Source organism: Perissodus microlepis, chromosome 7 (assembly GCF_051167445.1).
Source record: "Perissodus microlepis isolate ML-2025 ecotype Zambia chromosome 7, ASM5116744v1, whole genome shotgun sequence".
NCBI lineage: Eukaryota > Metazoa > Chordata > Actinopteri > Cichliformes > Cichlidae > Perissodus > Perissodus microlepis.
Window position 1 is genome coordinate 6,916,858 of NC_140467.1, and position 16,484 is coordinate 6,933,341.

Consider the following 16,484-nt stretch of genomic DNA (forward strand, 5'->3'; position numbering starts at 1 on the left):
CACAGCAAACTAGATTCAATGATTTTTTTTACTGTTCCTATAAAAAGCAAGAATGTACAAGCGTTTCGTCTTTGCTCTAAACAAATTCAATTCTGAAAATTATTAATACCTTTTGAAAGACCTTTTCTACTTATGCATGTGAGAGACTGAAAAATGGAGGAAAGTAGCTGTCCATTTCTTATCTACTATGTCTCAGTGGACTATGGCAGTAGAACCTTTTAAGCATAGAAATCAGACACTAATAATTAACGGTTGACTAAAAGCAAATCAACCCACATAGATAGTGCATTAAAGATAACCAGCATTCACCTGTTTTGTTTCCAGTGCCGTGCTTGTTATAAGAAACACAGGCATAAAAAAAATGCAATAGAGAGTTCTTTCTGAGGTAGCTGGAAAGTTTTATCTCTATGAAATTTTTATAAAGCTACTGCAGTGGGACTGTTGTAACCCCTGCCAAAGTCCTATGGCAACAGACAAAGAGTCTTAGGCCACAGTGACAGCTGCTGAGAACCACAGTGTAGGTAAACAACAGCAGCAAAGCCCTGTGTGGAAAACATAATGGTGCATTGATGATGAGCTACACTGTTGTTTTTTGGTGGCTTATCTAAGTCTGTTTTTTGAAACAGAAGGTCTGCTGTCACTTCAGTTATTAATGAGCAGAATGCGCAGGAAATTACAGGAAATGTGTTTTACTCCAGCCGCAACACACAATAACTTTTTATAAGGTCTCAAAAAATATTAAAAGTGGTTTGCTATGTTTAAGCTTTCTAAGTTATTTCCGTACTATGGTTCCAGAAAGTCCACCAGTAATGACAGCATAATTTTCCATAAAAGGAAGGAGCAAATGTTTATTCAGCTGTTGTTGATTTCAGGCCAGGCCTTTTTTTCTTTGGGACCCTGGTGCTGTTTTAGATTTCCTGCAACTAAATTATGTAAGAGACCTTACAGAAAAATCCAGGCAATAGGAAATATATACCAATTACCATGCTGGATATTCTTCTAAATTAACAAAGGTGCTGTGGTAATATAAGAGCCTTAACAGGTGTACCTGAGCACAAGGACCAAAGGTGACAAACTTGTCTCCAAGGCGACAGAGGAAACCGAACAATAGTGCTAGACAGTATTGGTAAAAGGAGATTTCCCATAGGACTGGTATAAGAAATGCAGTACACGTCCTTTAGTGTTTTTAACTGTGGAGTTCCACTGCAAGAGACAAAGCAGTAGTGCTGACCTTAGGTTAACATATTAATTTGCAATTATATATATATTTTTTTTAATTTTTTACACCAAAATTCAGAATGCACTCTTGTTTCCAAAAAGTGAGAGAACGTTTTCCTTGGTTCATAATAAATGAATCACTTCACTATGAGGTGCTTAAATTTTAATGTAACACATTATTTAAGTTGTTGTTCTTCTATGTATGACCTGAAGTACATATTTTGGCTGAACTGGCACTGTGGAACAACCGAGTTTGACATGCAAAACATTTTAATTAACATCCACAAACATTTCAAATGGAATCCCTAGCACGTAACATATAAATACAACAAGATGCAAACTGTAGAAGACAAACACTAGTTCCTTCTTCCTGTCTTGATCAAGTTTAGTATAATAAAAGACTGTATTGCTTAATAGCCTCCCCAAGTGGACAGTGTTCACATAAAAATGTTTAACATTGTCCTGCATCATACATAGGATACTTATCTAAGTTACTGACATTTATCAGTGCTAAAAAATTAGAAATAATTACAGTAAAAGATCAATTTATCTTTGAGTGGTACTTAGTTAATCAGACTTACGCATACACTTATACAGTTAATCAAAAATAACTAGTTTCTTTTTTTTTTTAGGCAATAATGACAAAAATCATAACATTTATGTTAAAACTTCACATAAATGAATTCTTAAAAATATACAATTTAAAGCTGCTCTATTGATTCAATAACTTTGAGCATTTGTGATTACATTTACAAAATGTGGCGAGTGGAGAACAACCCAGTCAGACGAGTGATTTTCCCACAACCTAACAACCCAAATGTTCTTATCATGTGTAATTCCTTTAAAAAAATAGTTCTATATTGCTATATTACAGTTCTCAGACAGATATGGTGAATGTATGAAAAAAATGAACTGCTGGCTTTCACAACCCCTCTTTATGACATAAGTAGCCTGATATAACTCTCTGTGTCTGCATGGACTGAAGAAAGCCACATGGAATGGAAATATAACCAAATAAAGTGGAGATGGAGGCAGAAACGTTGTAGCTATTCTCTTCCTTTTATGGTAATACAGCGTGGGCGAGAGGGGCGGTGCACGTCATCAACGTGCTCCGACACCCGGAAGTGTAGAAAGATGTAACATGTTTGGCTGGAATTAGCGGTGTTTGCGACCACGTATAGTAAAATAAATCTACATATTTGCATTATACTGTGTGCGACACCTTAAAGATGAGTGAGACTGATAAAGAAAAGGTAATGTAGAAACAATTCGCTACTTTTGCCTAGCTTAGCTAATTTCACTCAAATACATTTGATCGAAGTTTCTCTGTGATCCCGCTGCTACCTTTCCCCCCGTCTTTACTTTAGGACCCCGCCGCCCTGAAAGAGGAAGGAAACACTCTTTTCAAGGCAGGAGACATGCAGGGTGCTGTTTGCTGTTACACTGAAGCACTGAAAGCACTGAAGCTGACTGACAGCCAGGCAGACAAAGCTGTACTGTACCGTAACCGCTCTGCGTGCTACCTTAAGCTGGAGGAGTACAGCAAGGCAGAGGCTGATGCCTCGAAAGGTCGGTATGTTCTCTTGTTTATTCTCAACATCACTGAATAACTTCTCTTTCATCGCGGCCCACAACTTAGCTGAAATGAAAGAAAATAGTCCGTATTAGTGCTCAAATTAGCCCCATTTTACGCGGTTTAAAGTTCATTCATCATCCAAATAGTTTCACAATATGAATATTGGCTTGTGTTCTTTTTATCCATATTCGCCAGTCACATTAACAATTATGGATAAAAGTAACTTCCTGCTGGGAGGTTTTTGGATCCTGTCCAACCTTATAAAGGGTACACTTGCACAATGACCATAATGATAACAGTGATCCTCCTGGAACCTCGCCATGTACACTTTTGAATAGCCCTTTATTGTCATTGTACATGTACAATGAAATTGTGGGTGCTCCACACCAACTATGCAGGAAACAAATATAAATAGTAAGACAACAGGAATAAATAAGAAACAGGAGTAATCTATAAAAGACAAGAGAAAGGCACAGAGGTTGCAAAGTGCACTTATATTACGATGTATGGGTTAGAATATGTAAAATCATAATAAATTCCACATTCATATCAAGGCAAACAAAAAAGGTGCGGAAATATCTTATCAACCTGTACTTTGTGTATATGAGTAGATAACAATAAGGTAATTTGCAATACCTCTGTAAATACATACAAATGAATCTATGCGCATAACACACAAGCATATAAACGCACAGATGGCCTTATATTTCATTCATTCAGATGCTAAAAAATAGAAAAGAAACAAAAGAAGCATGACAACTTTAAACTGAGCTACTAATCTGACAATTTTCTACAGATCAGCTCATCTGACTCATACTGTGTATATATTTTCTTTATACATATAGATTTAAATTGCTAGATAGATAAAGAGCCAAAGGCACTGGTCCAGCTTTCAAACTGCCCACATCCAAACCTATCACATGATTGAGTGGAACAACACTAATACATGAAGGCACTCACGCTGCAATCCACAGTACCAAGAAAGGGTTATGCTGCCAATATCCCAGTACCAGACAGCAAAACCTCACCAGGCATCCTGTGACCATGACCTAGTAACTGTTTTGGTAGTAATGGGACACCTAAACCAGTGGTTTTAATGTTATGGTATATCTAGATTATATTTAAGTTATATTGAAAAAGTGAAAGTGTTTACTGACTTTTCTTACTTACTGTGAAGACACTACTTGATTGATACTCTGCCACATGTGATGCAAACTGAGAGTATTGTAAACAATGGAGTTTGAATGCGCTCTGCTGGCCAAACAGTGTGATGACGCCGATTACATACAAGCATCTTTTCCTGCAATATAATAATTAAACAAACAATGGACAACATAATTATAATGGTATATATGTCACCAGTATCATTATGTTGTCTTAACAAAAACAAACTTTTAGTTATTAGGTAGGTATTATAGACCAAAGCATTCTTATTGAGCAATAGTTACAGCAGAAATATTTTTTTTATAATGGATAACATTATTCACAACTTGTGATTTTCAGCATTCTGGACATTGTTGCATGAAATGTGTCTTTACACAGATGCTTTTGCAGCTTTGATGAATATTATTATTGTCTCTTTCCAGCACTCGATACTGACCAAGGTGATGTGAAAGCCAGATTTCGGAGGGCCCAGGCATTTCAGAAACTTGGCCGGTTTGACCAGGCCTTTCTGGATGCTCAGAGATGTGCCCAACTGGAGCCCAAAAATAAAGCTTTCCAGGATCTGCTCAGACAGCTGGGAGCACAGATTCAGCAAAAGGTGGTGTGATATGGATAAAGGTGTGGATAAACTTATTTTCTAAATTGTATCTTGCTAATCGAAATCATTTCTCTTAACCCTTTAGTCAGCGCAACTAAACTCCACCGATGCTCGTGTGCAGCAGATGTTCTCCCTCCTCTTAGATCCATCTACTAAAGAGTGCGATCGACAGAAGGTGAGAATAACTCAAAAGGCAGATGAATACATTCCTCTAATTCATTCTTGATGCGCCTGATTTTTCTTCATTAATGCTAATGCGTCTGTAAAACTGTACGGCACCAAAATAATCAAATCCTTCAATCAATTTCAGGCTGCTCAGAATCTAGTGGTGCTATCTCGAGAGGAAGCAGGAGCTGAACAGATCTTCCGTAATGATGGAGTGAAGCTAATTCAGAAACTTCTGCAGTCAAAGCTGGAGGATGTTGTACTTTCTGCTCTCAGGACATTGGTTGGTTTGTGCACAGGACATCAGTCTAGAGTAAGTGTGACTGTTCCTTTGAGATTACTATTTGCTTCATCTTTAAAGTCACTTTTTGTATTTTTGTAGTTTGGAATTATAAAAAAAAAGGTTTATATGCATTCTGATTTCCATCCATCATTAATGTGAAGCTAGAGCAGGCTGTTCAATGTGCTTGTCACTCAGTTGTTTTGCAATTCGTTATTGCTGATGTCCATTCTTTGAATTTCCAGACTATGGCGATAGTGAATGAGTTGGGAATGGAGCAGCTGTGTGCGGTAATGGGATCAGGAGCTTCAAGTGTGTCTCTGGCTGCCTGCCATCTGCTACAGGTGATGTTTGAAGCTCTGACAGAAGGAATGAAAAGAGAGATCAGAGGAAAAGATGAAGCTATACTTCCTGGTGAGTTTAGACACTTATATTGGGATTGTTTTGTGTGTGTCGGCTCTGTGTTCTTTACATTTAATTGTTACTCACTATATGAATCTTAACACAGAACCATCCAAGGAGCTGCGGTCAATGTTACGACACCTTTTGGAAATGATGCCAGCATCAAATGTGTCAGGACCGGGCAGAGACAGCGCTATAAATCTCCTTGTCAAACAAGTACCCCGCAAATCCTTGAAAAACCCAGATAACTCCCTCACGTTATGGGTGGTAGACCAGGGTATGAAACACATCCTACATGTAGGCAAATATTTTATTAAACCATGGTGGATACCAAGGCATGCATTACCATGACACAAAGATGCATGTTTATTTTGTTCATTTTTCTATTTTAGAAAATTTATAACTGATGTTATCTGTTATCACTGCATATCAATTAGAGACTCATTGTTTTCCTACAGGGCTGAAGAAGATCCTGGAAGTGGCTGGGACTGTCCCAGAGATCTCAGAAGGGCCACCTCTTACAGACAACAGTCACATGAGCTGTTCAGTCTTGCTGAGCAAACTCTATGATGACCTAAAGAGTGACAAAGAGAGGGAGAACTTCAACAAACTATGTGAAGAATATGTTCAGTGAGTTGACCAAGGAAGCTTGTTTAAACTGTTTGTTCGTTTGGATCTTTTTTCCAGAACTGCCTCACAAGTCCTTTGTGAGCATGAAAACTGATTAATTCTTCTAACATAATGTTGTTGTGGGCAGGCAACATTTCAGCCGGCCTGGCCTAGACGGCAAGCTGCGAGCCATCCAGACAGTATCAGTGCTTCTACAAGGGCCGAGTGACGTGGGTAACAGAACTCTGGAAATGTCAGGAATGATAGATGCCGTGATATCGCTGTGTGCCTCCGAAGATGTTACTCACCAGCAGGTAGCGGTTGAGGCTCTAATCCATGCTGCAGGCAAAGCCAAGAGAGCTTCATTTATCACAGCCAACGGAGTGTCCCTGCTAAAGGACCTATACAAGAAGAGCGAGAATGACAGGATACGTGTGAGAGCCCTAGTGGTAAGTACCACAGATAGTTTTAGAAAATAACACTTCTAAATAAAGATGAAAATAACAGCTATGTGTATGTGGGCTATTGCACAGGGTTTGTGCAAGCTTGGATCAGCAGGAGGAACAGATTTCAGCATGAAGCAGTTTGCAGAGGGATCTACACTTAAGCTTGCCAAGCAGTGCAGGAAGTATGTTGGCTTATATTGAATCTTAAGCCTAGGTATAGATTAAGAGATGCAACATGCTTGATGTACATCTGCAAAACCTGATCTAAATACCAGGTTTTGAGTGGATTACTGGATTTCAAATAACTGACAAGCTTTATCTCTTTCTCTGTAAGGTGGCTGTGTAATGAGACTCTCCCCCCAACTTCCCGCCGCTGGTCTGTGGAAGGTCTCGCCTACCTCACCTTTGATGCAGATGTAAAGGAAGACTTGGTGGAAGACAAGAATGCCCTGCTGGCCATGTTTGACCTTGCAAAGGTATAACTCATCATTATTTTCCTCATAGCTGAAAGAATTTAAACTGAAGTCTTATATTTTCTCCACTCTGACTGACTTCTGTGGAGTTAACAGGGTCTGATTCTTCATAACCAAACGCCAGCATATTTGGCACACACCTTCACGGTGCATTAGATGGCAGTGTTAGTCCTGTCTATAGCGCTGACTAGTTAATCAGTAGTCCTTTCCGGTCTCTCATTGGACTCATTTGTTCTAAATCTAAGTAACTATTGCTAACTATTTCATGTCACAGGACCAGATTATCATCCATGCTTGAAATGCACTGATGTCCTTTTTGTGTTTTCTGTGTGTTTTTGCAGTCTGAGGATAAGACTGTGCTCTTTGCTGTGGGTTCTACATTAGTGAATTGCACCAACAGTTATGATGTGGAGAAACCAGACCCTCAAATGGTGGAGCTGGCCAAGTATGCAAAGCAGCATGTACCTGAGGAACATCCCAAGGTAGTACTAAAATTAACCTTTTCTTTTCAAGTAGAACTAACATAGCACAATATTTATTTTATACAGCTTCATTTCAATTATTTTTGGTTATGATTTATATTTCTGCCTGCTTTTTTTTTTAATGTTAGGATGCACCTTCCTATGTAGAGAAAAGGTTGGTGAAGCTGCTGGAGGCTGGTGTGGTGTCTGCATTGGTTTGCATGGTCAAACAGGAGAGTCCTGCACTCACTGAGGCTTGTAGGGAATGTATTGCCAGGTAGGAAAATGGCAGTAAGTCTTTATCTTTCACTGTTTTTTCTGTAGATTTTCTGGTTAATATAATCTTTCACGGCAGGGTGTTCTTGGCCCTAGTGGAGCGACAGGAAGACAGAGGCACAGTGGTGGCACAGGGTGGAGGAAAGGTAGAGCGTACTGATAAAATTTCCCAAATTTCCCCTTGTGGGACAATTAAAGGATTTTTCTCTATTCTATTCTAAAATACACTCGGTTTAGCCTACACTCTTAACTAAGCACCACACTTCAGAAGGCTTAAATGATTTATGTCTGCTGCTCTCCTCCAAAAGGCTCTGATCCCACTTGCATCCGACAACACAGATGCAGGAAAAATCAAAGCTGCACAAGCCCTGGCAAAAATAACCATCACGTCTAACCCGGAGATTGCCTTTCCAGGAGAAAGGGTAAAATGCAAACAGTAACACACAAGTTAACTTAAAAAAATACAATAACTCTTTAACATTATCTTGCTTTTGTTTGTTTGTGTATTTTTTGGGGTCAGATCTATGAGGTGGTACGCCCACTAGCCAGCCTTCTGAGGCTTGAGTGCACCCTGCTGCAGAACTTTGAGGCACTCATGGCTCTCACAAACCTGGCTGGCATCAACGATAGACTCAGGTTCGCCACTAGGGGGGAGTCTCTACTAAAAGTATTCATACAAAACAGCCTATTTTCATTCCAGAACATTACATTTAGGATACATTTATTTATTTATTTATTTATTTATTGTATTTTACATTTTCTGCATTTTGCAAAGCTACTTTTGCAGATCAATACATGTGTCATTTTTATTGCTTAGCATAAAGTATTTAGATGGTGTGAAATCCTTCCATCAAACCTGTTTTTAAATTCTTCCAGGGTGACCACAAGTGACTAAGACTTAATATGGACTAAATCACAGACTTGATTAACATGCAGTAATTTTCTTGTATGGCAACTTTCCAAAGACTGAAACATTTAGAGTCTCTGTTGACCACTGAAATCTAATTTCCTGTCAAAGGTGTTTTCACTGTAGAAGCTGATAATTAACACTGAAGTTGTGCAGTTATGCAAAGCATGCCTTGTTCTGTTTTATTTTTTACTTTTTTCAAAACTTACATTATATCTGTCTTTTAAAGTATCTTTTATCCTGATCAGCGCAGTTTCATAAGTGTTTTTCAGTTTTCTGAATTAACTATACACTTTCACAGGCAAAAGATCATCAAGGAGAAAGCTGTACCTAAAATTGAAGGTTACATGTTTGAGGAGCATGACCTTGTACGAGCTTCTGCCACAGAGTGCATGTGCAACTTGGTTTTAAATACTGAGGTAAGGGATAATTTATTAACAAGTCTTTGAATACATGAATACCGGTTGAACTGACAGTAGCGGCTGTGCTGTGTGGCATCCTCAGGTGCAGAAGCTCTACCTGGCCACAGGAAATGATCGCCTGAAGCTGCTCGTGCTTTACAGCGGAGAGGATGACGGGAGGCTACGGAAAGCTGCTGCAGGAACCTTGGCCATGCTGACAGCCGAACATCCTGAACTCTGCGCTCGCATTCCTGGAACTGTAAGAAAAGCACTCCAGTAGTGTCGCTACCATTATTTTATTTTTTTTTACTCTATTTTTGCTCACATGACTTCTGTTATCTTCTCAGACAACCCACTGGCTAGAAATTGTGCAGGCTTTGTTGCTCAGTGAAATACCTGACCTACGTCATCGTGGAGTGGTCATAGTTCAGAACATGATCCAGGCAGAGAAGAGTCTGGCTGAGAAACTCATAGAGAGCGAAGCTCTGGAGATTCTTTCCGTCCTTGCAAAGGGAGGAGAGGGCATGCCAGATGCCGTCTCGAAGATAGCTCAGAACTGCCTGGATAAAGCAATGGAGTACGGCATCATCAGAAACAGGGAAGAAAAGGAGAAGAGCTCAGGAACTGAACCCTGAACACAAAGGGCAGTGTGTGGATGTGCCACCTGACAGCGTTTCAGTTCTTTGAACATTATATTGGACCAGTGAAGTAATTTCATTTTTGCAGGAAATGGGCTCATATGTCTTAACAAAAAATGATTAAAAGCAATAAGGGATGTATTGAAGAATGGTATCAAATGGAAGAACCAACAGCACAGAAATGATTTTTGACTGCTGTGTAACGTTGATTGTACGCTTGTTAAAGTCTGGCAAAAGTGCGTATTCCACCCAGAGACCAACATTTCTCCTCCATGTATTTCCACTAAAAATGACCATTCCTATATATGTGCAAATATTTCATTTGAGTGTCATTATTAGTCCCACAAATACATTCTTATTTTTATTGTGCACACTACTTTTCTCAATATTTTACTTTATATTCAGCAAAAATAGAAACATTTCATTTACACTATAAAATTTACTTTTTGTTTAAATGTTTGTTATCACTATTATTGACAATCCAACACATTCCCAGTGTGCTTTGTTGTTTTAATATGTTTTAACTGAACACATGAAAAAAATTAATAAAAATGACCAATCCTCACTTCTCTGTTTACTTTATTCCATATCCCACCTGGCTAGATGTACTTTATAATGGTGCTTTAGTGCTGGGATGCCCAACTATTTTTATCCCTCAGCCATGAAAGGCTGGTGGGGTATTGTCATCGCCCTGCTGGGCAGGCAATAAGATACCTAACTCTTTGAATGCGATCACTTGACAATGAAGTAATGTAGGAGTTTCAAATTTATACCTTAAATGTATGTACTGAAAATCTCCGATGAGTCTGAATCTCAGTGTTTTTTTTTTTTAAATATCATAAATGAAATAACTGAGAAGAAAGGATTTTGAAATTGACATCATAGGTACATCTGCTAGGAGGATGAGGGGTGCCACTGACTGCTCTGAGAATTTTTATATTATTAAAATGGCCATTCTACAACTTTCCAAACTAAATACATAAGAAATGTGACACAAGTTGTCCTATCAAAGTTTGTGGTGCACATTTTATAATTTATGGCAGGGGTTTCAAACTCAATTTAGTTTAGTGATCATGTACAGTCCAGCTGATCTGCTACGTGAGTGAGCCAGGCCACTTAGGCCACATAACAATCTGCATCAAAAAAGCCAACCCTTCCATGTCTGTACAACTTTTTATTGTACAACTGTTTATGCGCACGCACATTTCACACTTAATGAGGCAGCTATTTATAAGACATTGTGAAAAGCCCGAGGTATATGCCTGATGCACAGCTTTTGTTCACAATAATCTCGGTGTAACGTGTAGTAACAGAGCAACCTTAAATCCTGTCAATAAACATGAACTTGGTGTATATCTCTTTAAAGACGATTTAAATGACATGCTCCTCCCTCGCCACTCGTCATCATCTCTCGCCGCTTGTGCTCCTGCTGTATTAAAAAAAAATAAGCGCAACCGTAGGTTAGTTTTGCGGACAGCTTCTGTTGAGCTGCTCGGTGTTCAGATGCGCTGGTTTGGCTTCGGTTTCAACGCCTTTGGACAGATATGTGTCCAGGAAAAGTCAGGCAGAGGAGAAAGTAGCAGCGCGCCCCACCAAGTCAAAATAAGTCACCCAGCAGAGCTCAGCAGTCACGTGGATAGAAGTAGATGCTGCTTGAAGACAAGTCAGATCAGAGTGAGCTGGAGTCGAAGAGCATCTTTACATTTAGAGGGTGAGTGTATCAAAGACATCGCCTGAGTCCTGAGGATTAATACATCTATTGCTTTAGCTTAGCTCTTGTTTTGTTGTTCTTTGTTTGTGTCAGGAGACAGCTGCCTGAGCTTGGCAGGTTTTGGGGAATCGGTCTCCAGCGAGGACTGTGGTATTTCTAAAATAGAGAGCCATGGTTGTAAAGATGTATTCATCAGTGAATCGCACTTGACCCTGGCCTTCCCAGACAGGATTGAGACCTGGGATCTGCAGAAGAGGGAGAAGAGTCCATCATGGAGCATGGATATAAAAACCGACGCAGAGGGCTCTGGTAATGTGTATGCTAATATCTTATCTGGCTAGACAGACATTAATAATGATGTATGAAATTACAGAGTCTCAATATTACTTTTTATTTATTTTTATAGATGTGAATTTGCCATTGGTCCCTGGAGGTTACATTGCCTTAAAGCCTCCTTTCTACTGCACCTTACCAGCACACCTGAAAGCCAGGAGCCTAGCACTGGGTGCAGAGCATGCCGTTCTTCTTACTGCCACTGGAGCAGTGTACAGCTGGGGACTGGGCAGGTGGAGCCACTCACACATATGTCTTTGTTGAACATGTGAGAAGCAGCAGTTTCATGCATAAACAACAAATAAGCATAAGTAATCTTCCTATGCCTGCATGTGTTTATGTAACAGCCATGGTCAGCTGGGGCATGGAGGGCTCACCTCTGAGGAGGAGCCCAGAGCAGTGGAGGCACTCTGGGGGATGCCCATGACCCATGTGGCTACAGGAGGCTGGCACTCAGCTTGCATTAGTGGTAAATGTCAAATAAAGATTTGGACAAGTTACACTCCGTTTGAAAAGGATTTGAAGAGGATCTTTTTGTTCTTAGATGGGGGTGACCTTTATGTGTGGGGCTGGAATGAGAGCGGCCAGCTTGGACTTCCTTCTCGAGTTCTGAGGAAATCTCAGCAGAAAACTAGTCAACAAACAGGTCTGTCCTGAAATGTGCACTGCTTTAAAGAGTTCTATTGAAGAGGCAGTTTTTACATCCATTTTGAACCACTGACCTTATCAAACAGGAGAATTATGCTGTGATACCAGCACACCACCAGATGAAAAGCTAAAGGAGGAAGAGGAGCATGAAGATGTGTTCATATCAATCCAGGCGTTCCCCGCTCTGCTGGATGTCTCTTCATCATGTGAAATCCGAGCAGTAAGCTGTGGTTCCCGCCACACAGCTGCAGTAACAAGTAAGGAATCACTTCTGATAGTTGTTTTACCGGGATGCACATTTTCTAGCAATCATCATGTCACAATTTCTTATTTTTAGCCACTGGTGACCTCTACACTTGGGGATGGGGTGAGTTTTGGTTTTAGAAATGTGTTACATCTAAGTGAAATACTCAGAGCAGTATCATTCAAATCAAAGTGAACGCCAAGATTTTTGGCATCTTTGCCTTTATTACCTTTACAGGGGAATACGGCCAGCTTGGACACCAAACAGTAACTAGTTCGGATGAGCCGCAGCGTGTGGAGTTTTTCAGGGCTGAGCAGATGCGTGTGCTTGATGTGGTGTGCGGGACATGGAACACATTTGCTGCTGCTGTAAAGGAGGAAGTAGCTTGTGCTGAAACTAGCACAAAATGCACTTGTTAAGCACAGTGAACTTTGGACAGTTGTAAATTTCTCCTACAAACACAAAGAATTAACTAAATTTATTTGTTCATTTTTTTTTCTCTATAAAAACTCAACTCAATACTTTTTGGTGAAACTTTTATTTTTTCTTCAAACAGATGTTTAAAAAGGGTTTATATTTGACAAATGACATAAAACAGTTAAGGCAGCAAAATCCACAGGTAAATATAATTTAAGGCAAGTAATTAAAATTGTTCTGATTTAAAATTATACACTAAAATTAAAAAGGTGCATGCATCTCCAAGGTCCACTGGAAGTATTCAGAGCACAATCTTGAAGGAACTGTGGATAAATCAAATGAGAATCAATTGGACACTTATAAATGCAAATAATTATTGGTGTTTGGAGCAGCTGGATTTCTAGTTACCTGACAAAATCTGGTGACCTTGAAATGACGTGCTGAAACTCTGAGAGGTTCACAGTTCCGTCCTTGTCGATGTCTGACTCTTCAAGAATCTAAACAACACGCAGACACGGAAAAGAAACACATTGTTAGGCTTACTGACACATCAGTATACCCCCCCCCCCCGCAGTTTATAACCACCCCTTACAACTATAAAGACAAACTCAGTAATCTCACGTTGCTGATGAGCTGCTTCATTTCCGTGGAGGAAAGTTTTGCATCGTTTGTCTCACCAGTTAAGCAGTTAACCAGCTTCTCCAGATCAGCACAGTCAAGGGTTCCATCATCATCAAAGTCTGAAAGCAGCAGACTGGTTAGCATTACGTAGACTGACATATTTGCATGCAAAAATAACTATATCACTTTTTATCAACTTTTTTTTTTTTTTTTTTACCAAATATGCGGAATGCATAGTGAGATTTGATTTCCAGAGTAGCAGAGTCGCTGAAGGCACTCAGAAGATCCAGGAAGTCCTCAAAAGTGAGGCTTCCATCTTTTTGTTCAGAGGTTGAGAACACCTGGCAGATTCTTTCCTTGAAAGGGTTGGACTGTAACGGGAATGAGTACAAAGGTCAGAACAGATTACCAGCCACTGAAGCACTTCCTTCAGAGCATGAATTACAATATAATCCCATAAACATAGAAATCAAGCATTAACGCAAAAAACAAAACATAAAAACAATGTAATGCATATGTTTTGTTAAAATCTTTTGACCTTGAGCTCAGGCAGAGTAATAATCCTGCCTATTGGTACTCTGGCATCTATTTGTTCTTTTTCATGTTTCTCAAGCAGTTCTGTGAATCTCTTGTGAGCACTGCAAAAAAAGAGAAAAATATATCACACATTACAACAACCAGCAGAAGACAAAATGTTTTTGTTAGTATGATGACTTGCAGCTTGTCACTTACAGAAGAATTTCTTGTTTTGTCAGGAAGGTCAGCTCCTAAAAATATATGTAAGGATTAGTCCTTTAAGAAGTTGAAGAGCTTCTTGTTCAAATAAACAGGCATCTTCTTAAATTAACAAGAAAAATAAAAGCATATAAAAAGTGATACATTAAACAATAATAAACAGTTTTCAAACTGAGCTTTGAATGAACAACAAAACAAAGACAAGACAGCCCGGACCCACTCAGTGCGTACCTGATTTTAATTAGTGAAGTTGTTCAAACAGGAGATAAAAGGATGACACATATATTTATGAATACATTTTCTCTGAGTTTAGTAACCCTCAGTTTAACAATAAGCGCTTCTTTCTTCTTCCAAAACAAAGGCAAAGTAAATGTAAGCATCAGTGCAAAGACAACAATCACTTATTAACATAAATTTGTAACTTACAAATTTATGTTAATAAGTGATTGTTGTAACTTTTACCCTCAAACGGATGTTTTTAAAGAGTCTGAGCAACAGTATTGGTTGTTATTAGGCTAGTGACCGTAACTTGTTTTTAATAGTATTTCCGCAGACGTTACATATAATCAATACGAATTACATCAACTACAAATGTAAATAATACTGGTTATTTGAGCACCAGGACGCTTATCATTTTATTTCTCCTTTGAAACGTCAGGCTAACATAGCTATTACGCTCTTCCTTTAACGTTATTATAGGGCGTAAAAACCACTTCCACTCGTCCATTAAGAAAATAGGTAAAGTTTGCCTGTGGAGACTTTGCTTTCGGGACTTACCTGATATTCTGAGAGCGACTCTTTCGAAAGTTGACTCGCCGTAGTTCCCATGTCGAAGTTTTCAACTCCAAATTGTACTTTGCCGTAGTTAACAGTAACCCGCAAAACTACTGAACGGCTAATGTTTTCTGCTTCGCTTACTTCCGGTTTCTGACTAGAAGCGTCCTCCCCTTGTCGGGTTAACGTAGCGGTTTCTATAGTGACGTATATGCAAAACCTTAAAAAAAAGTGGCCTTTTTTTTCTTTGGAAAGTTTAAAAAAGGAAAAACTCAGTTTGGTTCCTGTTCACAATTTTGTCATCATTACTTGATTTTCGTTGAGATAACAAAATAAAAGAGGAGACCGACTGGAAGTGGGTAAAGGTCGTTGATGAAATAAGGATACTAAAAACACATTTATAAGTAAGACGTGAGCAGTGAAATGTACTCAAGTACAAGGAGTAGCTTTTATTTTCGTAGCATAAAAATAAAGCCCTGCGAGTCCTATTATTGTGGGGTCTCTAGTGATAGAATCACTAGTATCACAGTAGATTATATCACTCTAACCAGTCCAACCCAGTTCCACATATTACCAAAGAAGACAAAATAATGTTTCCTTTCTTTATTTGTATAACTACGGTTATTCTTGACTTTCATAATCCATTAAATTACACAGCATCTTTTTCTCAAAAAACAACAACAAACCCTCTAATACTATCACTGATCTGCAACCCAATTAATTATACTTGCAACCCCATAATCATAAATACAAAACAAACATATGTTAAAACATAAAAAATATTATTGCACAACATTTCTATGGCCCTGAGTATTTACTGGACACATTTATGTCATAATCTAAAAATAATAGTAATCCATTCAACCCTATTGTATTATTTAAAAAATAATAATAATAAATTGTTCCTTAGCTCACAAAGGCTTAATTTATTCTCTTTGTAGTTGTTTAAATTATTATTTTAAAAGTGTATTTAAGCAAAGATATCAAAAAGATTAATTTGCAAAAAACATCAGTATTTATTTTCAGTAGATTTTGAAAGTTGCTTAAATTAATATAAACCGAGACTTATATGAAACTGAATGAGTATTCAGTATGAGGGTGACTACTACTATCTTCTCACAGTCCAAAGACATGCAGCAATCAGTGGGGTTAGGTTAACTGGTGATCTTTAAAGTAATAGTGTGTAAAATCTCACCACTAGATGTCTGTAGATTGCAGTCAAATGAATTCTGTTTTCTTACCCCTCCCAATCCAAGTGCATAATTGTAACTATGGTGGCTGCTATAATATGACAAACTTGTTTTTGTCAACCAATGGAGATCAGAAACTTAAAACTTAGACTGTACCATAATATTAGCTTATAGTCGACTGTTGTTGTTTAGCTGGC

General features: G+C 38.7%; 3 protein-coding genes across 5 annotated transcripts; 2 read left to right on the forward strand and 1 right to left on the reverse strand.

Annotated features, from left to right (window-relative positions):
- Window positions 1-2,329: 2,329 nt before the first annotated feature.
- Window positions 2,330-10,179, forward strand: unc45a (unc-45 myosin chaperone A). Of its 2 annotated transcripts, XM_084933025.1 has the most exons (19): window positions 2,330-2,471; window positions 2,586-2,787; window positions 4,381-4,556; window positions 4,642-4,731; window positions 4,867-5,034; window positions 5,247-5,415; window positions 5,510-5,680; window positions 5,862-6,033; window positions 6,161-6,461; window positions 6,546-6,640; window positions 6,793-6,934; window positions 7,273-7,413; window positions 7,542-7,669; window positions 7,748-7,814; window positions 7,977-8,090; window positions 8,189-8,304; window positions 8,877-8,994; window positions 9,080-9,235; window positions 9,324-10,179. In XM_084933025.1, exons 1-19 carry the CDS (start codon window positions 2,448-2,450, stop codon window positions 9,609-9,611), a joined length of 2,838 nt encoding a protein of 945 aa, XP_084789151.1. In that variant the 5' UTR covers window positions 2,330-2,447; the 3' UTR covers window positions 9,612-10,179. The 2 variants fall into 2 exon arrangements, with proteins under 2 accessions (XP_084789151.1, XP_084789152.1); XM_084933026.1 differs by lacking the exon at window positions 2,330-2,471 and having other exon boundaries at window positions 2,658-2,791.
- An 833-nt stretch (window positions 10,180-11,012) lies between these two features.
- rccd1 (RCC1 domain containing 1) lies at window positions 11,013-13,293 on the forward strand. Of its 2 annotated transcripts, XM_084933030.1 has the most exons (8): window positions 11,013-11,325; window positions 11,419-11,634; window positions 11,732-11,891; window positions 12,006-12,127; window positions 12,203-12,304; window positions 12,393-12,563; window positions 12,644-12,673; window positions 12,788-13,293. In XM_084933030.1, the coding sequence occupies exons 1-8, from the start codon at window positions 11,118-11,120 to the stop codon at window positions 12,967-12,969; spliced, it is 1,191 nt and encodes a 396-aa protein (XP_084789156.1). In that variant the 5' UTR covers window positions 11,013-11,117; the 3' UTR covers window positions 12,970-13,293. The 2 variants fall into 2 exon arrangements, with proteins under 2 accessions (XP_084789156.1, XP_084789157.1); XM_084933031.1 differs by lacking the exon at window positions 12,644-12,673.
- Window positions 13,075-15,977, reverse strand: cib1 (calcium and integrin binding 1 (calmyrin)). Its single transcript, XM_084933035.1, has 7 exons — window positions 15,101-15,977; window positions 14,321-14,355; window positions 14,127-14,226; window positions 13,806-13,959; window positions 13,589-13,707; window positions 13,376-13,464; window positions 13,075-13,290 (listed from the first exon to the last, which is right to left on the reverse strand). Exons 1-7 carry the CDS (start codon window positions 15,149-15,151, stop codon window positions 13,269-13,271), a joined length of 570 nt encoding a protein of 189 aa, XP_084789161.1. The 5' UTR covers window positions 15,152-15,977; the 3' UTR covers window positions 13,075-13,268.
- Between the last annotated feature and the right edge of the window lie 507 nt (window positions 15,978-16,484).